Source organism: Haemaphysalis longicornis, unplaced genomic scaffold (assembly GCF_048455015.1).
Source record: "Haemaphysalis longicornis isolate Haplotype H1 unplaced genomic scaffold, Haemaphysalis longicornis Haplotype H1 scaffold_6, whole genome shotgun sequence".
Classification (NCBI taxonomy): domain Eukaryota; kingdom Metazoa; phylum Arthropoda; class Arachnida; order Ixodida; family Ixodidae; genus Haemaphysalis; species Haemaphysalis longicornis.
In genome coordinates this window covers 49,047,636-49,069,587 of record NW_027526407.1, presented here as the reverse complement: position 1 = coordinate 49,069,587, position 21,952 = coordinate 49,047,636, and the positions used below count along the sequence as shown (strand labels likewise).

General features: G+C 45.9%; 1 protein-coding gene across 1 annotated transcript; it reads right to left on the bottom strand.

The window, feature by feature from the left end:
• Positions 1-1,000: 1,000 nt before the first annotated feature.
• LOC144142606 (uncharacterized) lies at positions 1,001-21,438 on the bottom strand. Its single transcript, XM_077674239.1, has 5 exons — positions 20,413-21,438; positions 7,151-7,225; positions 6,564-6,765; positions 4,123-4,329; positions 1,001-2,342 (listed from the first exon to the last, which is right to left on the bottom strand). The coding sequence occupies exons 1-5, from the start codon at positions 20,519-20,521 to the stop codon at positions 2,198-2,200; spliced, it is 738 nt and encodes a 245-aa protein (XP_077530365.1). The 5' UTR covers positions 20,522-21,438; the 3' UTR covers positions 1,001-2,197.
• Between the last annotated feature and the right edge of the window lie 514 nt (positions 21,439-21,952).

Here is a 21,952-nt window from a genome sequence, read left to right as displayed (position 1 = left end):
AAAACTCGGCATGATTTTCTTTTATTTTGTCAACATTTTTATAACCAAACCCCTCCGGTTATATTCTCGACAATTGAAGGTGTTGCGTCAAGTGACAGATAAGAATATATTTTCTCTGGCAAGCTACTTCCCATAACATATCAGCAGGAATACAAAATTCTTACGAAACATGACGGGTGCTCCATGAATTATTTGCAATGGCGTAAGAATCACTCCATTTTTATAGGCTTAGTTCTAGCATAGCTTTGTGCTCCTAAGGTGTTTTTGCCATGCTAGGTAGTTTAAAGAAAAGGGTGTTTACTATTTAAAAGGATCTGACAAAATCACAAAAAAGAAATCGCGGCCAAAAAAACCGGGCGCAAGCCAGGAACAGATTCTAAAAGTTGAGCTAAAAACGACGCACATATTTAGTCATGTAATAAACCCATTCTCATCAATCATGCACTTAATGTTTAGGTTGCACTGGTTGCCTTCAGGTTGTTTTGTTGTGTAAAATGTTTTAATTCCATTACACACGCATTCAAGGTTATGGTTTTATTCCCGCAAACGTATGCGCTGGTTTTCAGGTGCCTTATTGTAGAAATTTAATGCCATTGTAAGCCTAAATACAGACGCTGGAAACTAGTACATTTTTTTTGCAGTGTTCTTTGTTAAATTCTAAATTTAATGCTGTCCACTTGTGGAACACAGGTGGATATTTCTTCTTGTGCCTGAGACTTCAGAAGCTGCTTTTGCACTAGTTTCTTTTCGCCTGTTTTAGTCGAGCTGTTTCTGTCACGTATTTTCACCAGCCTGAACTAATTTAGTTTCGCTTATCCCTGAAAACAAATCACAGAGTGTGCACTAGAACTGCAAGGCAGATTCTGGAAACTGTGCATTGTGCTGAAACAGATTGTATGTGGATGTAATTACCCTAAACTTCTTTCGAGAAACAGTTTATATTCTGCACGTGGTGCAGTATCCCCTTAATAAAGCACATCAGCAAAAAAAACATTGCACAAAAACTTCAGCAACTTTATAGAAAAAACTTCATTCTCATGTACAAATTCACAGCACACTTTCACGCAGAATGGTCACACAGAGAAAAAAAGATGAGTTCGTAATTTTGAGCTCCCTCCTAACCGCTCGTCGAGGAACTGTGCGCGATGATTCAATCGGAAGAGCCGACTTCAATGTGTTGAATGCTCCACTGAAATCACACATCTAGTGGTGCGGTGATATGGTATGAAGTACTGTGAAAAATATATATAATACTGAAGAAGGAAGTCAGATCATGAATGCGAAGTGACGTATTCTCGAGATGCTTCAATGCAGTGAGTGATGATTTATGGATAAAATATTAGCCTTAGGCCCCAACAAGTTCGTTTAATTTCTTTCTTGCAACTCTCAATCCAACAAGAATATTTATTTTCTCCATAAGCATAAAAAATTGAAAACTGTGGGCGCTGGTGAACAATGAGTGTAATGTCCTGAAGCCTCTTGTAATACACAGTCGTATGGCAATTGTGCAAACTGTTGCAGTTCTGCACTTTCATGAGAAGTTTTCAGAAAGGAGCAGTGGCAAGCGTTTTGGTCTTTTAAAATGTCTTGCCTAAAATGCACCCAGCTTATTGAATATTAGTAGAAATAAATATGACGCTTGGTGTGTCACTAATGATACTTATGACTTTTATTCTGCAGCGTTAAAGGTTAAAAAGCAAAAGCATGGACGGATGACTGGTGTTACCAAAAGCTGCAGTTTAGCAAAGCGAAAAACGTGGCAAAAAACAAGCGAAGCCTGCTTACAAAATTAAAAACCGCAGTTGTTGGCGTTTCATGACTTTATCAAAGGTTTTTATACCGATTTTCAAAAAGTTAATTTTGCGCACTATGTTTGAGGCGTTTTTTTAGCATTGTCAATGTTGTGGCTTTGTCAAATCTGGAAATGAAAATGTCAATGCGGCAATTCAAAGACAAGAGTACTGAAGGTTTGTTTCAATATTTTGCTAACACGGTGATAATTGCATCTACTTCATAAATTGTTCTATTTTTATCGTACTGTTTGAGCCGGTGCTCAAGAAATTTTGGCAGAGCACGTAAGCATTTGAGCTAATATTTACACAGCTAGTTGTATCTTCAACTAATGTTTCCATCAAGTGCTGTTAACCAGGGCTTGGTTAGAGTCTTTTGTCCACGTCGCTTGTTGGTTCAGCGCCTCCTAGGGGGCTCCCTTGGGGGTAACTTTGCAGACGCAGTGGTGGTTGACCGAAACGTAGCCCCATTTGGCAACTCTGTTTTCCCCTTCAATCGGCCGGTAGTAGAGGTACATCCAGCCCTTGCGCTCAGTGCATTCACTGTCATAACTGCAAGAAAGAAAACAATAATATTGCAAAAATAAGGTGTTTCAAAGCCGGTTTACATTGGGGTGACTTCGACTAGCAGAATTGACAAGTTAATTTAACAGTCGGTATGTAAGACCAAGGACGTGAAGATATCGGCTGAAAATTTCCGTGAAATGGCTCAAAAAAGCAATACACGTTATGGTTGTACGATGTAACAGTGTCGACAAAAAGATGCACGCATAGAGACGCGAACATTCCACGTCTATAGCATCTTCTAAAAATATTGGTGATCACTTGGCGCATTTGGCGAAATAAGTGGCAATCCCAGGCATGCGTCTCTTAAAAGCGTGGCAAGACCTTGTCCCCGAAATTCCCATTGGTTGCATGTAGCTCTAAGCCCCTCATCTTGCTACCCATTTACTGCGACGTTGTAACAGCATACCTACTCAAATGGACTGGCCGTGACAATGACAGCAGTCGTCAAAAGCTTACAGCTGACTCAACAGCGTTAGCCCTAGTCATACGCTTTCAGGTCCAACATTATCAACCCGAAACCGCAGCTTGCGTACAATAAATTTTGGGTTGCTCGGCCAGTCGGCCGAGCTTTAAGTTTCCTCATAGGGTTTCATACTAATATATACTAGAGGGAAATCTGTCGCTGCAGTCGTGGGCCGACGTGGGCGGCGCCATTGCTGCTAGCGACGTTCCTCGCCTGCTTGGCTTAGCTAGCCATACGGCTTCTTTTTTGTCTCGAAGCCAAAATCAACAAAAAAAGTAACTTTTTTTTCTTCTTGTTCATCGTACATTAAGCTTCTAAAAACTACTGACATTTTGTAGGTTCAATTTTATGACAACAAAACGAATTTCACGAACCATTTACGGTAATATTGTTGCTTTTTGCAGCCATAGCCAACGTTTCAGCCTGTTCATGAGCCATGCCAAGGACAAGTGGAACGTACCTGCCGGGTACATGACGGAACGCTCGCCGAAGCGCGGCTCCCCTAGACAGTGGCGCCAGATTTCCCTCTAGTATATATTAGTATGAAACTCTATGAGTTCCGTAACCTTAAGGACGAATATATGCCTACCAATATACGCACTCCTGTGAAGGTGACAGCATTAGTGAAGGTGACAACACCCGTCAGAAGCTCGTGGCCAATACACCAATTTTCATTTGGATGTGACCTCAACATACCCGCCCAGAAATCGCACATGCCAACTCAAAGAAATTGGCCGGTAACTGACGCCGTTACAGGCTCCTGGACTATCTACCAATTTCGATTGGCCACGACGAACACATACCCACCCACACATTTGCTTTCCAACTAAACGAGAAGTGACGCTTCCGCATTTCGACGCCATAAAAGAAAAAAATTAAGTACCAGTAACTTTTTTGTGACGTCGAACTAATCATACTGACCATATGACCAGATTATACCATGAAAATTTATCAACAAGAGCGACAAACGAAACAACGTTTTCTTAGTTATCTTCCGTATAATGCTACAATTCATTGAGGGAATAACTCCTTGCGGCCATGGCTTACCCGCACTTCCCAGTTCATGCGAATCTCTGAATTATATCATGTTCAAAGAGAAATGTTTTGGTGGCTTGGCATGTTTTTATGCCTCTCCAAGCGATAACCGTAAAAAGTGGGCGTGGTTCAGCACAGTTCATCACTATTCAGTCGTGTCTGAATAAAGCGAAAGCGCAACCAAGACTAAGCGAGCCGTAACACGTAAAGTAAAGGATGCACGAGTCAACGAAAGAAGTAGAATTAAAAAGTAAAATGCCCACTCACAGCCCAGAGATGGCGGTGCATGGATTCTGCGCCGTGGCGCAGCGGTAGGAGAAGACGTACTGCTGGATCTCGTCCTGCACGATCTCAACTTCGTGGCCGTCGTAGTCCTGCGTCCTGTTGAGCTGTTCCCACTGCGTGGTCGTCTGACAGATCTCCTCCGAGGGAAGCACCAGGGCCCCGTCGCGCTTATGCATGGCGAACTTGCGCCTGCGTTTAGGGAAGAACCATGTGCGTAAGCCATCAGTGCCAAAAGGAATAATCATACGATCAGCGGGAACCGCTCGATTTTACATGGTGTGACAAAGTACCCTTACGGTGAAGAAAATGAACGTTCGTTTGAAGAAAATGAATGGCCCGGCACTATTTATATTAAAGGGAGATAAAAGGGAGTTTGTCGATGTCTTATTTGAGGGTGCGTCATAATTTTTAACACGTGTAACTTGTTTACTCGAACATTTAATGGAATCTAAAGCGTTTGTTTACCTGTAATGTGCGGTATGAGCGAAAACGCCATGCCCCATATGCGGCCACCGCCAGAACTGGCGTAATTAAGTCAAACTGGTTTGTAAAGTGCCATCGTAACCTCAAAAATTTCAATTTTCTTCTCTTTTGGTGTTTAGCATTGCCTTTTTCTCTGACGCGTAGCTCACGCATAGTTTGTACAGGTTAAGCATGCAGCAACCCCTTGCCAGTGTTCACTATAGCTTACGTCAGCAAATTGGCAGGAACGATGGTACGACAGAAGCGGTCCTTTTTAAAGCACTGTTTTTGTTAAAATATACGCGCAAATCTGGCTGGCAATATCAGAAAATTGCTTGCGTATTCTGAACTCTAATCTACAAAGACGATCACTTAACGTTCACAACGCACTTAACTGCCCCTTTAGGCAATTTATCCGAAAAGATTCTTCAAATGATTTTTGCCAAGTTTACGAGTACCCCTGTTGCTTGAAGCTGTGTCTATCACACCTGATCATGTGCGCTCATATATTTTTGTTAGGCATTCATTTTCCTTAAACGTCGATAAAAAGCCACACATGAACTTCCTGATACCACTCACGCCGTCCAGCCACCACAGGGACTAGCCCCAGGCTTCGTGTTAGCAAAACAGGATGAATCGATGCCCCGAGGTGTAAATTATGGTGGCCGAGTCGTAGAAAAGACGAGTACTGCAGTCTGCCAATATAAATTGCTTACTGCCGTCAACGGCTATATAAAACTATTGAACATGACCAGTTTTTTTATCCCTCCGCCTCGGAAAACTGGTCATGTACACAACACAACAAAACTATGCACAAAATTTGTACAGCGCATCGGGTTGAGCATGACTATGTAGTAGTCATGCTCAACAAAGAACTATTGAGCATGAACAGTTTTCCGAGCCCTGCGCGCTACCCTCTTATCTCCCCTCTAACCGTCACGCTTCTGATACCACCGACCGTCTGTTTTTTTTTCTTCTCGACACCTCATTAGGGTTATGGTAGAGGAACTTGGGTTCAAATAATTTGGGCAGCAATCGGCCCTAGGATATCACCTCCAGTTACAACCAGCAAAAATTGCCCCCACCTCCCCGAAGGGAATCGTGAGGAAGTGCGAATGCATTTCTTGCGCCGAGAGTACACGGCGTAGTAATTCTGACATCGCCTTGAGAGGCGCCCAGCCAGCGAACGGTCTAAACTGGAGCAGAGCGAGCAGGAGACTGTAGCGAGAGAGCGCGCGCGAGCCGACCCACGGAGGTCTGGCGGTTTATCGCTGCGTATAAAGGGGGGTACGCCGCGCTGAGCGCGCCGAGCCAGGTGGCTGAGAGAGAAGGCGGGCGCGCGAGAGAGAGGGGTGCGCGCGCAGCTGCAGCCAGCGAGGGGAGAGGAGGAGCGAGCGAAGGGGGAGGGGGACGCGCGCAGCGGCGCACGGCAGTTGCCGGGAGAGGAGGTGGTGCGTGACTTCACGGCGCGGGTGAGGAGAGGGATGCGCGCGGTGCACACCGCCGCACCGCGAGGGAGAGGTGAGGGCGTGGCGTCACGTGGTGAGTGACGTCACTGCGCCGTTGCTACCGACGCTCCTCTCCGCTCTGCGCCGTTGCTAGGGAGAGCAGGGCTGCGGACGCCGCCGCCGGCGGTGGATGGTTTGGGGTCGCTTATAAAGTGCATCGCACTTAAAACTACCCTGTGCCAGCATCCGTGAACGCCACTCCCCAATCATGCATCGTATCATATGGACGTGTTTCGATACAGATTCGTGAACTTCAATCAGCAGGATTATACCAAGCTTCCGCACCCACCTAGAGCAGCTGTATTAGAACACGCAATGTAATCGCCTGTTAGGCCTCATTCACGCGGCCGGTTTGTGAATTTTCTGCCAATTATTTGACAAAAGCAAACCTTTGACAATTTTTGTCTTGTGCTTGAAGGGCATTTCTTTCGCAATTGCAAGAAATAGGCTTACCGTGCTGCCATGGCGTGGCGCTCTTTCCTTTCTGTGTCCTTGGGGGTAGGCGGCTTGCCCTTTCCAACCCAGAGATGCTTCTGGCCGATCGCCGGGTGCTCCTGGATGTGATCTGGCAGCTTCCCCAGCTTCTCCTCCAGGAGCTGCACTTGTCCTTTGTCCAGCTTCGAAGAGAGCTCGCGCACAAGCTCGTCCGCAAATGCTGCGTACAGCAACAGAGGCACCGAGTTGCAGGCATTGCATCGAGGCAGACAAACATTTTTTATGACATCCGGAGACTAGAAGTACCGCATGCTACATCAAAAAACACACTTTTTCCCCGCGGTCACTGGATCATACCAAGGTATATGTCTTGTCTCCAGTTGGAGATTTTCCGGGCACAGGGCTTAGGGATGAGTGTGATGGATGTTGTTGCCTTTGATGCGGTACGGCGTCGCTTAAGCGGAGACATTGCAGGCAGAATAAATGTAAAGTTAAGTCTGCCTTACCAAACAACACTTTCTAGCCATGCGCTGGCGCGCTCCTCAATACACTTGCGGCGCAGCAAAGAACCTTCGACTGCCCCGGGAAGGATTCGTGCAGCTTACCTTTGACTATAAGCTTTAATCGCCCGTCTTCGTAGCCTTTGCTTAGCTCGTCAGATTTTGAAGGTGCAGCTGCCACTGCGATGAAAAATGAAATTAAGTTGTCATTCAACACACTCTGGTACTTTGTATAGCATATAATAATCTTGAACGAAACGAAACATTTGATATGAATGGTTGCCCATTATATAACCAGACTACTTTTTCGAATTGTGTTATTCCAACATATATAATATAAACGCATGCATGTACCAAGAGCGGATCTTGACTGCGCAAATAAATGTTTGAACTGTTTAACCACGAACTGCCGTACGCGCACAAGACTGTTGTGGCATTCATTCTTGGGCTTCCTAATAATCATTTGGTTCTTTTTTCACGTGCATTCCTGGTCCGCAAAATGACCATTCAACGACCTCTAGATCTAGCTATGCGTCCGTAAACTTGGTGGCTGCAAGTGGAACAATTATTGCGAGGCCACGAGTGCATCGACTAGCGCTCGTTGCCGTGAACTATGATATTTTTGGAGGTTATGGATCCCATATGTTCCGCACTGTGGAGATTAAAGGCATAACATGTGCGATGAATACTGTGGAGCTTACGTAAGTAAAATAATGCAAAAAAATTGTAGAAACGTGGCATTGACTGCTATTAAATAGTGCGCAAGCCTTCTTTGAGGACCTCATCTCCCGACAAGCCTTTCCACTCATATTTGCCTGGAGCCCCTAGACGTTCTAATAAAAGGCAGATAGGACAGATTTCTCGGGTTCGTCGCCAAAAAATATCTGCGAATAAAAGTGGCGTTAGGAGATAATTCTGCTTTACAGAGAAAGCCTATCTTCATTCAGTATTCTGACCGTATAAATATTTAAATTAGCGCAGCACTCAGGCATGAGCATAGGCGCTCACATACTTACATAACAACCCACACGCAAACACGTACACGCACACGCAAACATGAACACACACGACCGCACACATAAACACAGACAAAATGTGTTAAGGCTGTTTCTTCAAGATATATTTAACCACTACACCGAGAAAGCAAAACGGTACACCTTGAGCGGGCTGACAGATAGCGGAGCGCAGTTATTTTTTCGGAACGCGAACCGACTATTTCATTAGTATTTGGTAAAAAGACACAGGTAGTTTTAATGTTCACAGAAAATGTTTTCCACGTGTCTCTTTTTCCGTCTGATAATTATGCAATCGACGAGCAATAGTCTATTACCGATGAATACAGCTTACAACCCATGTACAATGAATGCATTTAGCAAGTTGTTTCCTTTCAGAAGTTCCTCGTCAGTCAGTTACCGAAGAACATCATTCGGGACATCTTGTTCCTCGAAAATGACTGAGAAATAACACACACACTGGTACATTGCATTGGTGCAGATCGATGTCGCCTGAAGAGCTTTTTCTGATATATGGGATGGGCCTACAGTTCTTTTTGAAGCACCCCCGAAGCCCTGATGTCTGAAATTGAATGTTTCCTCGCTAAAAATTGGTGCTTTAACAAAAAAAACTCCCGCACACGTTCCTAGAATAAATTTTGAAACCCTTGAGTTGACTGCATCAATTCGCATTAGCCTCCTACTTCTGTAATACCATTAATCAATGGTATTACGGTGATTCAATTAATAAATGGTGAAACTATCAAGGCGGTGATTTAGAAACATAATTTGATCTCGATTCGCCGTTGCGGGATTATCTTTTCTTTGAAAGGAAAAGGGCATGAATAATATAAGTAAAGTCAGAGAGAAAAAAATAACGACCACTAGGGTTATCACGTTAATTTTGAAGATATTTGAATGGAATTTGAAGCTGTAGGTATTTTCATGTGGGCGCTCCACAAGCCTTCAACTATAGTAACGCTCAAGACTTCTTCGACGACACTTATTCCCCTTGGACCACGCGTCCATGCCGAACAAGTTGCGCTTGGGCGTTAAAACATCACGTTGCAGTTCCCAGGTTATACTCGCTGAGCGAAGCATATCACAGGTCTCACAGTAATTTAAAACTTGATTTTGCGTACTACTTCGCCCCATGACGACCTCTAAAATTGGTCCTGCAAATTCTGGAGGATCAAAAGTGATTTACAATTGCCACGACACGGAAAATGGGCTTTTATGAGTGCTCGCAATAGGCGCACAACCGGCTCGAACCGGCTTGCGCCAGGCTACAGGCTAAGCACAAAGTACGAACCTGCTTTAGAACTTAAGGGCTCCACAGTTCTAAGGTTTGGCAACAGGACTCACTTGTGCTTCTTTCAATAGCTTCAAGGGTGGGGAACAAGAACAAGGCAAAAAGGCTCTGCCGTGTACCTTACGACACCCTATTTTGATTGCGACAGCTCGGGCTGCTGCAAAGCCGCTGACTGATTTACGGCGAGCGGTGACGTTAACGGCCTCTGCTTCGAGACGCATCCGCCCTCAGCCCGAACGTGTCGGAGAACGCTTAGAATACGGGCTCAAGGGCGCGCTGATCCTGTGGCCGCTTTTCTAGATGCTTCTTTCTTAGAAGCGCTAAGGCCAAAGGTCAACCGAAGGTGCACAACTTCGCTGTTCAGTGAATCCTCACTTTGGCGAACTACAACGCACCTCAGCAAGGTATCCCTAAAAACGAGATATGGATGAAGCCCAACTCCAGGCACGCCACATGAAAAAAAATTGCGGCGAAAAAGCCCTAGTCGTCTGTAGAAATTGATACAATTGAAGTAACGTTGTATTCAGCCGCACAAAGGGTTGCGATTAGGTAATGGCAGGGAAGGTTTCGTATTTTGGCTTTCAAGTTAAGTAGAAAAAGTGAGAAAATTTTTGATACTTTGAAATGCTTACGTTACGATTTCTTGTGAAGCACACAAACCCTCGATTTACCGTAAATTTTTGCAGTTGAGGTGGCTAGTCAGGAGAAAATAATTTGTTGACATGACGTTACTCATTGTGCGTCCAGCTGCGGATACGTCGTGACGAAGTTCCACCTCAAAGCGCAGGTCGTCATATACGCCCGTGCGGCCCCTTCCCAATGCTGAGCATCAACGCGCGTGCATGCAAGTTATAAACTGGACACTGGACTATACAAATGTGTTCAACCTATTTGATATTCAACCTATGTATTCAACAAATGCATTCAACAACCTATTCAACGAATGCATTCAACCTGTTTGGTGCCTATTTGATGAGCACCTACTGTAAGGTGAAAGGTACTGCTACTGCAATAGGTTTTGCGAAAGTGTGCCGATGGTTCTTTATCATAGGCTCTTTAGGTTCAGCACTGTCACTTCTGGGGGCCAACGTATAAACTATTGCATTCTATATATAATTCGATATTTGTATTTCTTTGATTTTCCGTGTTTTCTTCACTAGCAATAAGTGTCGTTGTTCTCCGTTAAATTAAAATTTATTGCGCTCGTTTAACTATTCATCGGCATACCACCTGTATTTATGTGAAATTTGCGATTTTTTACATGGGAAGTATTCTTAGTCCCCTTATGTTTTTTTTTGTTTTGTTTCTTTTTGCGTTCATCCAACCCTAGTTATGTACTGTACGTTTATGCACTGTATGCCATTCCAAGTATCGGTTCCGCGGCCTCGGCCACGCTGCCACTAGCAGATTTTTGCCCAGGAATTTTTCTGGACTTTTCTAGAAACTAAATTGAATTGAATTGTATTGAAACCCCCCAACTCCCCTCGGCACACAACCTAACTGCACCGGCTCTGAAGATTAGCTGTTTGCCAATATTCAAACCACTCTATATAAGCTGGCACCCCCTTCTACAACAGACCATCCGGGATGCTCAGAGACCCTGAATCTCACCTTCGACGTCCGTTTCACCGTTTATGAACTTCATGAGGTCCTGGCAAAGCTTACCCGCAGCGCCACATCTAGCCATGATGGCATAGATAACAAAATACTGCGTAACCTAAGCGACGATTCTCTCCAACCGCTGCTCGACTTATTCAACTCGCAATAAACCCAAGGCACGGTTCACACCCAACAACGACATGCGGATGTTATATTTATTTGTAAACTCCACGAACTTCTGCGCAGGAATAATTTACTCCTGATATCTCTGACATCATATGTAGGCAATGCTTACGAACGCCTCAGCCACACTCGACTACAGCCTATCATGAAGAATACTACCGACTCGCACACACGATGATTTGTTTTTGAGCTCTTGCTTCTACTCAAGACGTCGTGTTCCAAATCAAAAAGGATGTTCTAGACCATCTCAGAACGTTCTCAGCAAGTGCCATCCAGGCTTTAGACGTAAAAACAGCCTTTAGTAACGTCTCCAACGCTGTCATTTAAATAACCTTCCAAGAACCCCGAAACTGGCCGCACGTATCCAGGACCTCCTGGGCTAAGGACGTATTTGCAAGAGAGGAACCGCTTAACCATCTCCGTTTCGGCTCAAATAAAATGTTCGTATACCTCCTCTGCCGCCACCGTTCAATCCTTAATTCAGGACGACACAGATGGTAGAGGTTATTATGATGCGTTCAATAAGGTTGCAAGACCACAACGGGACTCGGGAGGACCTGCCGAAACGACTCTACTTTTTTGTTGTGCAACAGTTCGGGGTTACACCACTGCAGAACTGCTAAACTGCGTGCGATTTACAGTTGAAGAAGGCTACACACCCTAGGCGCAGCTTATGGGAACCTGTCTGAACTGAGAACATGAACGAACTGAAGCCGTCAGGAACCCGCTTTCGCACAAACGGCGACGCAACCAGCTTCACGAAAAGACACAACACTCAACACGGTGCGTAAAGTCTTCTTTTGTTCTTTTTCCCACTCGTTTCGCTGAACCCCAGGGTTTGGCGACAGTTCGTAGTGATTTGTGGGGTTGCCCCACGCTCTCTGAAGCCACCAGAGTAGACGGCGTCTATTTCTGTCCGCGGACATGACTCTCACCCCTCAACGGATCTCCTTCGACTCCAACCTTTGTTTCTGTTTTGCAACGCAGTCCCGTTCAGTGAACACGTCTTTCCCTTGGCGATGCTGCCAAGTTGCGGAGACAGCGTTCGAATGATGTCTTTGCCCCCTACGCACGTCGTCCGCGTCGAAGCACTTAACGGTTTGCTTCGTGGTTGCTTTGACTGACTTGGCCAGCCCGAGGCAGGCGTTGAGCCTGACACCCTGCAGCACGTGACCTGCACCGGGGAGACCCTTCTGTCAACTGTTGCCTGCTCCCGCCAGGTTGTGGTTTTTTGTTTTTTCCTTCGTCTGGGGCGAGCAAGACTGCCGAGCAAGTGTCCTTGGAAGTGTCGTCTGCGTGGTGTCTTCGGGGGAACATTGGGGAACCGGAAAAATTGGCCCTGCTGGACCCGGGTCGTTTTCATTTTCGGAGCTGAAGTGTCACCTTTAGCTTCCCTTGCTTTTCGAGCGGGATCACCATCTGGCCTAGCGATGAAGGTGTTCTTTCTTAAAGTGAGACTACCTGATGTAACAGCGCGAACAAGTAGTTTCATCTTCTCTCCGTTTTCCTTAGGGGGATTAGCAATTTTGACAAAAGTTAGAGACAAAAAAGTAATACAAAGAACGGATTTTCAGCCAGCATGATGGCGGTAAAATTTAACAGGCGAGCAGTGGCGGCAAAGCATTGATACGCTACAAGGTGGTTCCATCAAAAAGCTTGCGATTCATCTGCGCCAGCCAGAGAACTCTGTCGAAGAATGTAAGAGAAAACATTTACACAATCCTTAGCCACAAAGTGAAAATTTACGCGCAGTTTAAATGCAACCAGAGAGGTGCCTTCCTACCATATTACCGAGACTATTCGTCAACCAAGTTGCTACAGCTTCTACTGCTGTTTAACGATTTTGAGAGCGTTCCCCAATAATTATTAGGATGTTTTGTGTTCAAGCACTTCTATGAGATAACGCTTCAGGGAAGGCGCTTTGACGTTCTTCCCAGACGAAAAAAGTACTCTTGCTAACTTTAATATACCCAATTGTTGTTAGTGTAATGGGAAAACGGAAGATACGGTACACGAAAGGCAGAGATGTTAACCGGGGAACAGTCCGGTTTCCTGCCCTACGCGCGGTAAATGGGAAAGGAGGGAATTAAAGCAAAAGAAGGGATACTTAAAGGACGTGGAATATACCTTGAGAAGCAAGAAAAGGAAAAGTAAAGATAACTACAAAAACAGAACCATGGGCGATAATAAAGCGTAAAACTCAACAGGTAAACTAATCAAATGACGAATGAAAAATGGTGCACGGTGTCCCTACCATTGTGCAGACAAGTCTGTGTCCTTCAAAAACACAAAGGAATGCTTTTTTATCGTACTGTAATGGGCAACGGCTGAGGCATAAAACAGCCTCCGCAGTTATTGGCTGCTGTCGAACATCCGGAGTGTGGTTGACAGGTACGGTCCCTGCGTTGCAAACCGGGAACAGGGACACCAGAGGTATTCTATTGTTTCTTCCGTGGCACACACGTCACACGCAGGGCTGTCAACCATTCCGATAGTGAAGGACTAAGCTTTGGTGAAAGCAACACCTATCCACAGGCGACACAGCAAGGTGACATATGATCGTGGCATGTAAATGGGTAAGCGGCGCTCCAGCTCGGCGTCGAGCAAGTACAAGCGGGAGTCTGAAAACTACGGCGTATTACAAGAGCAAGCGTGATTTTGCCGGCGATAGAGCGCAGTCACCTTGCAGCATCATGGCGTGATAACGGGATACTGGCCAATTGGGCACTTCCATGGGCATAATGAGCAGCTTTGTCTGCACATTCATTCCAGGAAATGCCGCAGTGGCTTGAGAGCCATAGAAAAACTATTATATCCATGCCTGACTAGGAGGTCATATTCATGACGGATCTCGGCCACAAGCTGTTCGTACGGGCCGCGGCGAAGAGCAGACTGCAGACACTGAAGAGATGGCCTAGAGTCTCAAAGCACAGCCCATTTTTGTGGTAATTCTTGCTTGAGGTACAGAAGCCTCGCGAATAGCTGTGAGTTTGGATGCAGTTGACGTCGTAAAATTGGGCAGCGTGAACTGAATGTATACACATCTCGCTGGCATGATTACAGCTCCGGCTGAACTGAAGTTCGTTACCGAGCCATCAGTGTAGACATGAAACCGGTCTCTGTAGGCTTCTTGTAAAAAGTGCATGGAGAGCTGTTGAAGACGTTGTGGCGGCATATCCGCTTTGTTGGCTATTCCCGGTATGGTTGGTACACTTGTGGCTGCGAGAGGCACCAAAGGGGTGATGATGGTCATGCCGCAGGTGTGTATCCGGAGGGTAGACTCTCGAGCAGCGATTACCTACGAAAATGGTGCCCGTGGTCTTGTTGACGAAAGGAATGCAAGGTGGTGATGAGGCAGCTGAGCGAAATGTTTAATGCGAGCCCGGAGTGCATATACTGCCGCGGAGGTTGTTATCAGATGATCTCTTGCGGTGCAAATGGTTGCCACTGCTGAGGCGCAGCGCGGTAGACCAAGACGCATCCGGACACCTAGGGCTTGTATCGCCTGAATGGCGCTTAAGTTGGTTTTGTCCGTCTGGCCTCACGAAGGTCATGAACAGACTTTGTGCGCCAGTATCTCTGTTCCGCACGACGGCGAATCGTACTTAGATGTTCTAAGCTTCGTCGAACTCCATACGTTTGGGATGTATCCGCACACAACGCGTGATGTCCTTCGCAGTGAAAGTTATGGCACTTTCGAAGCTCAAGAAAAGCACTTAGCGGCAGATGTCTTCCATGTAAGATTAGAAACTCTTCCAGTCTATTCGCCGGATTATTTTTTCCAGAAGCAAAGCATCAAGGCCCTCAATCTTCAGGTATGTCTGAAAATGATCGCTCCTGTGGGCTTTAATATCTGTGAACCACTCAAAACTGCCAGTCAGACTTCCGGAGACCAATGCCAAGTCTAGACAACTGCTATATGTTGCTCCGCGAAGAGAAGTTGGGCTGCCGTCGTTTACAAAACAAAGCTCATGTGATGCCAGTGAGACAAGTCGTCGACCTCTTAGATCCTTCTTCTGGCTACCCCAGAGCGTATGGTGTGCGTTGAAGTCTCCGATTATAATCCATGGTCCAGGGGTGTCTCGAATATTTTTTTATAGTCTCTTGCAGTCGAAGTTCCCGGATGGAGATATATAAACCCCTATTAGCGTTAACGATAAGCGCTTCTTTTTCACCGTAAGGCCTATATACTGGTTACTGTCATGTGGCTTAACAGAGTGTAGAACGTACGTGAGTTCTAATCGGATGAACAGCAATACTTTGCTCGGTACGCCAGAAGTTAATGAGGAAAAAGTTTCATATCCAGAAAGTTTCATCTATACATTCGACTTGCAAATGACGGTGATAGGGAAGGTATTTATGTACACAACCTGACGAAAGTCCGACAAACGGGTTTCAGGCCTCTAGCATTCCATTTTATTATAGTGGCGCATTTTAGTTCATTACCACACGACCTGGAATTAGGGGCCATAATGTTGATCGAGGGATGCCTCCGAACAGGCATTCAACTATGGATGTAGCGTCGCAGAAAACCTAAATATGACTGGTTCCAAGCAGCTCAGCAGTGTCTCAAGGATGGTTTTGCAGAAGCTTGTAGTCATAGAAGGAAGTTGGGACCGGAGGGCTGTAAAAAGGGCTCGTACAACTTTTGAGTGGTCATCTGCCTTGACTTCCCTGAAATGAATACGACGCTCATTTAAGACGTCGGCATATTGACCACGTCCGCGTTGCGCGGCAGGAGGCTGGAGCCGTGTAGTGGGAATGATACTGGCACAGGCAACAGCCGGTCTCACTGTACTGATAATCTAAAATCAGTACTATACCAACAGTTTTATTGTAGTGAGCTATCGATAATCTACAATTTTACTACAGATAGTCCGCTGAACAGTGTTGTCAGTAACAATATTTAACTTGCGAGTGCGTATGTTGTAGATAGTATTGACAGTACTATTTGCATTTTCGTGTCCCTAGATTTCGCCCATACTGGTCGACTGTCAACATCGCATTAATTTCACAGTGTAGGTGTCATGCGCATGCGCCACGCGCTTTACCTTATATCGTTCTCTCACCATACACTGCAGCCTGAAAAAGAAAGACTTTTCTCTAATTTAGCAATAATAGACAAATAATACACAACGCCTCTCACAGCAGCTATATGTTGGGAGCTAAATTACGAAGTTACCAAGTTACCGCAAAGAAAATAACGTATAGCTTTAATTTTTTTAATCGCACAAACTAAAATGTTATGATCCAAAATATTGACTTGCTGCTATAGGCCGAAAGATTATGGTCACCCAACATCGCGAAGTTCTCTCTAAACTTCTCGCAAATGGCTGAGTGGTATCCTTCCGTGACCGCGTATTCCAAAAGTAGCCCCCAGAGCGAAAGGTTGACATAAACTCTTAGCTGATAAAACTTTTCCAAAGTAACGGGGAGCTGGAAGCTTTCCGTAAGTGCGAAATTCAATATTTGCGCACAGTGCGTTGAGGCGGATATACGATGGGAGCGCTTCTGTGAGAAAGTGCGTATTTAGATAAGGGGGTTGGAGTTAAGGCTCCCGCTGACGTTTGTGTCTGATATGAACTCGGCCAAAAATAGTTCGAGTTTATCCGTCTGTGCACCACCGAATTGGCGTGAAGTGCGTTGGGCCTTGAACGTTCCCATTTTTTTTCTTGTAGTACGTGGAGATTGACACTAAACAGCAACAGCCACCCACGAAAGAGTTCATCGTCTTTAACGGCTTTCTCCTAAAGCCTCAGCCAGAGTAGGAGTTATGTGGCTTAAGGTACTCATCTATCTGCGCCCAAATGACTCATAACATCTTGCACAAAAGTGTGCGTGATCGAACGATCGTGAGTTCCTGTCTCTCGTGGACCCACTTATGACCCTGAATGCACAGTTTCAACCTGCCGTGGTAGCTCAGCGGCCAAGTCATTCCGATGTCCAGCAGGAGATTGCTGGTTCGATCCCCCGTAGGCGCGGCTGCTCGCGAGATGGAAGCGGGAAACAAGAACGCCTAAGTACGCTAATTTTTTAGCTTTCTTTAACGATTTCTTCGTGGTTTGAATTTATTCGTAGAGCTTCGCTATTTCAGATGTGTCTGCGGCGCCATTTGGAACGCGACAGAGAGATTGCGTAGCTAAGGTTGCAGAAACGGCCGCGCCACTGTGGAAGCGGGTTCTGCACAGGCGAGCGCATAGATATCGCTTTAAAATTCACTTATTTGGCAAATAAGCGATGGTGAAAACAGAGCGTTGGCCCAGTTGGTACTGGTTCATTATAATACGTCAGCGCGAGGAACAATGGAACACCACAAAAGGGACGGAGGAGCCAATTCAGAGTTGTTTTACTCCTACTCGTCAGTACCGTTTCTTTTCTGGTTTCGTTTTATTCAGGCGGTTCCCGCGCGGAAGCCACACTTAGGCTTTGGATAGCGCCGTAGTGAAAGTCTCCAGATTCGAACTTGCGCCCTTGTATTCAGCAGCACAGTGCCTTAGCCATTCGGCCAATCAGCCAACGCGGCATGTTTAACTTTAGTTTTGTAACATTACAGTTGTTTCGTTGCTCCGGGCGTTACAGTGAGAGCATGGATTTCTGCATGGCAATTTACTCTTTCCTGAAAGCTTAATAGCATCGGGAACACTTCTCTAACTAAAATCGATGCGAAACTCAGATCATGGTATTGAGTTAACAGACACATTAAACTCGAAGACGAAAGGTGAAAGAATTCACCTTTGTTTATAGAATCGAAATATTGGGCAAAGTAGAACGTATATACATCAGCTGTGCTTCTCAACCCTGGCAGAACTTCACAACTTCGATTATCTGAAGGATCTTGCTCAAGGTTCGTCGACCGTCAACACCCAATTTTCGCTATTAAACCACATAAGAAGGCAGTTACAGGGGTAGGTAATAAAACTTGTGACATCTGGCCTCTGACAACTTAGACATTTTACCCATTGCAGCATTCCGCCCGGGAATAGAAAGGAACCCTCATCTTTGCACTAAATTAAATGAGGGGCTGCTACTACTGACACTTGGCGATACTGCTACTGGAAGGTTCCTGGTAATCAATCACTAAGCACTGTACAAGTAACTCTGATTAATTCGATATATTTTGGAGCTCCTGTTCGTCATTAGGATATCTACAGTCTTTGTGAAAGACAGTGCGCAGGCCGCGAAAAATTCAATGTACAAGCTTACGTCCCGAGCAAGGCTGAAACGTTTTAGGCCAGAAAGCTAGAAAAACACATATCTTTCGTAATGTCATAAAATATTTCTGTCGGATTTAGCGGTAAAGCTTATTTTTTGAATTCTTTGTAGTCGAGGAGGCTTAAGAATGGCCTAGGAAATTTTGACAAAGGGTGTACATTACTTATTGAACTCCACATCGAATTTAGCTTCACAGAATCGGATTGGACATTAGTAAAAGTTTATTCAAGTCAAGTCAAACGTGAATGATTGTCTAGCACTATTTGGCTTAACTAACGAATACACACTAAAAACTACCCAAACAGCCGCTCAAACAAGATAAGAATTTTCCAGATAAGTGCTAGAAGAAGCACATTATGAATTAGACAGCGCCCAAGGTTGAGAACATCTCCATTTTCAATTAACACAAAATTTACAGCACCCATGCAAGTGACGTAGTGGAAATGACGAACAAGAGATGGACGACCATCGCTGCGGTAAAGATGGCGAATATTGTGTTTTAAATTACGCTACTAAGTCTTATCGGATGGTTTCAAGCCGCAAACGTGAACAAACGGGCGAATGCAATAAAGGCAAAGTTCAAAGCCGTTTAAAGTTGTGTTCAGAATATCCGTAACATCGCCCGCTTTTTCCCTCAAAAATCTTGTCCGTTCAGAAACCTAGTAAAACCGTTGCACAGAATTGCACCTTTGAACATAAACCGTTACACATAACCGTTGCACATCAACAGTTCCACCGTTGCACATATTTGGTTAAGATTTGGTTAAGAACACTGTAAAAATACTTTGCCGAACTCGCAATACCTTTTTCGATATTCACTGTTAAAAGTTACTTCCCATAGTGTTAAAGCTAATAGCTTTCGTGGTTCTGTAAACTTGTGAAGAGCGTTAGAAACTTGAAACTGCGCGCAATACAAGCTAGCTTTCGCCATCAATACTGTACTGTTCGTTAAAGTGAATAAAAAAAATACTCGCTTCTGAAAGGATTGCAATGAGCCACAATGCCGTACTTCTCCGGAAATATTTATTGATAGAGGTTCTTGCGCTTAACTATTAGCTTCACGAGATTCCACTCTCCAAGAGCACAAATTTTATACCCGACCAGCTCAGCAGAGAAGGAGGTGCAATAAGCCCTGGTGCAAGGAGCCCTGAAGTCGGTGCAGGGTTGTAGCCTTTTGGACCATAGGAAGCTGACGTGCCCACCCTCGTCCCAATACCTCCTCACTCAAGTAAATGTTTATTCCCCCTCAGTAAGTACAATCGTCATGGGGAACTGCACGACTATTTTAGAAAACTTTTCAAACCAATTATAATGGAAGTAAAGTTCCTTGATTTTATTGTTGTGGAACAATAAGTTACGTCGGCACTTCCAGAGGTTATGCATTGCTTGCAAGTGGGGCTTCTAAGACTAGTGACATCTCTTCCACGTTTTAATAGCCTCCTTTTTTGTAGAGTGCACAGTACGGAATTGGTGAATTTAACGCAAAGTTTAAAAAGAGAAGTTGGTTGGGATTTTGAACATATTGCTAGCGCACTGGTTGGAAGTACCGCAAAAAGGAAGCAGAACTAAAAGCAAGGGCATGTTTATGAAGAGGGTTGATGGCCAACCTTGTTTACGCGTTAGATAATTAGAACTTCGTTTGAATAAATAATTGCAATAGGAACGGTCCCGTGGTACTTTTAACAAAGTCAGAACTCGTCGTGTGCATTTCATGCAGCACGAGTTTACTTCGATCCCAGTCTCCAAGGGTAAGCACCCCCAGTGTCCCATCCACTCACTTCCATGTCTGTATTGAATTTCAAGGATGCCTAAGGCTGTATTCAATTTCCCTAAATACTCTTTTTCTTGCTCCCTGCTTTCGGTTGTATTCCCTTTAATCTTAATCACTTGCCTCCTTTTTTCCCATCCACTTCTTGTTTGCAAGACAATCCAGGCGTGGCCCAATGGAGGAAACACGATACCTGTATCTTTTGTGTCCTACGCTGAAACTACCCAGCGAAGCCAGTGCTCTTGTGTATGGACCTCCCAAAACAGGGACCTCCCCCACCTCACCGAGTCGTATTCCTTACCTTGTGCCACCGACGACGCCAGATATCCAAAGAGCAGTAACACCGCACAGGCCGAAATTCGTTGCCTCATGCTGAAGTCCCGAGCGAGGGTTGCGCACTGTCGGTTCATAGAAGGTCCGATTACCACACACTCGCGAACAATTGCAGTTCCGATATCGGTGTCGGGCAGTATCGACCTGCCAAAGACGAAGGCAGCCCGCGCGCACGAGACCGAGAGCACGTGCGCTGAGATTCGCAGCAGACGAACGAGTGGGGCGCTGACGTGAGTGAGTCCCGACTTCTTCACCTCCGAACAGGACCAGCTTCCGCGCGCAAAAGCGCGGGCCCGCGGCCAAAACAACACAGACCCCTCCCGCTCCTGGCCTCTCACACTGCTCCACAGGACGCAGGAACACGCGATTTGTCAAATGTTGAACAGCACCAACGACCCGGCAACCCTGGTGGAACTCGGCGCTGCAGGTCACCACGCAAAATCTTCTGCGTCGCTGGGGCTGCGTCGATGGAGGTGGATGCAGGCAGACTGCGCCGTTTTCGGGGCTCCTGCGTCGCTGCCGGCGTCCCTCGCACGGTGGGCTGCTTTGTTTGTTGACGCAGTAGCGGCGGCGCTTGCACGGGGGTTCCTCCTCCGAGCATGGCGGCTGTGACAGCCGGGAAGCAAGGGGCTCGCTCCAAGACGCACCTCTTGAAGCCGCCCGCTCGCGCCGCGCGCCAACGACGCTTTTTCACTCGTCCGAGTCGTCGGTGACGTTACCGTGACGCTCCTCTCGGCTCTGTGGAGGTGTCCGATTCGGGATGCTCAACGAGTTCATGCGTGGAAGTGTGGATTGACGCTCGGGTCTTACGCTAGCAACATCTCACTTGGCGGTACATACTATGAAATTTTTCAAATGCTCCAGACCTGGCTTCTCAACCGGACGTCGACGTTGAAGTGTTTAAACGTTGCAGGTGTTCAAAGTAGTTCTATTCAAAAGCCAAGACGAGTTGCGACCCTCGTAGCCCACTAGTTCGCACAAAAGTATTCTTGGAGAACCAATGCAAGACCTACGTGCCTGGACAGCCAACGCATCGCTGCAAGTGTGATCTTTGCGGGAATCAGACTGACGAACATTTAACGGGACTACGCAGCGGCTATGGGGCCCCAAAGCCACAACTTTGCAGTCATAAAGAATACTTTTGGAACAGGCCTTCGAGAGACACGGCAAGGTACTTCGTCGATTACGATACGCGTGCACAGAAGCAGAATCTAATGTAAGCCTGGCCTTTGCTTTTGAGCATGTGGCAGAGAAACGGGCGGACCTGCTAACTCTTATTGACACGAAAAGATACTGGGACAGCCATAGGTGAGAACGGTGCGTCCGCGAGTTGTAAGGGTCCCGGTATCACGGTGCTTCAGCGGCGCAAGTGAAGAAGAAGCCGGCCACTTCGTCCCGTTTTATAACGGGCCGAGCGCGTGGCTGCGACGGAGAGTGCCCGGAGGGTCTGGTCAAGGAGGCGAGAAAAAGAGACCTCGGGAACTAGTTTTACGCGGTCCCTTTATCGG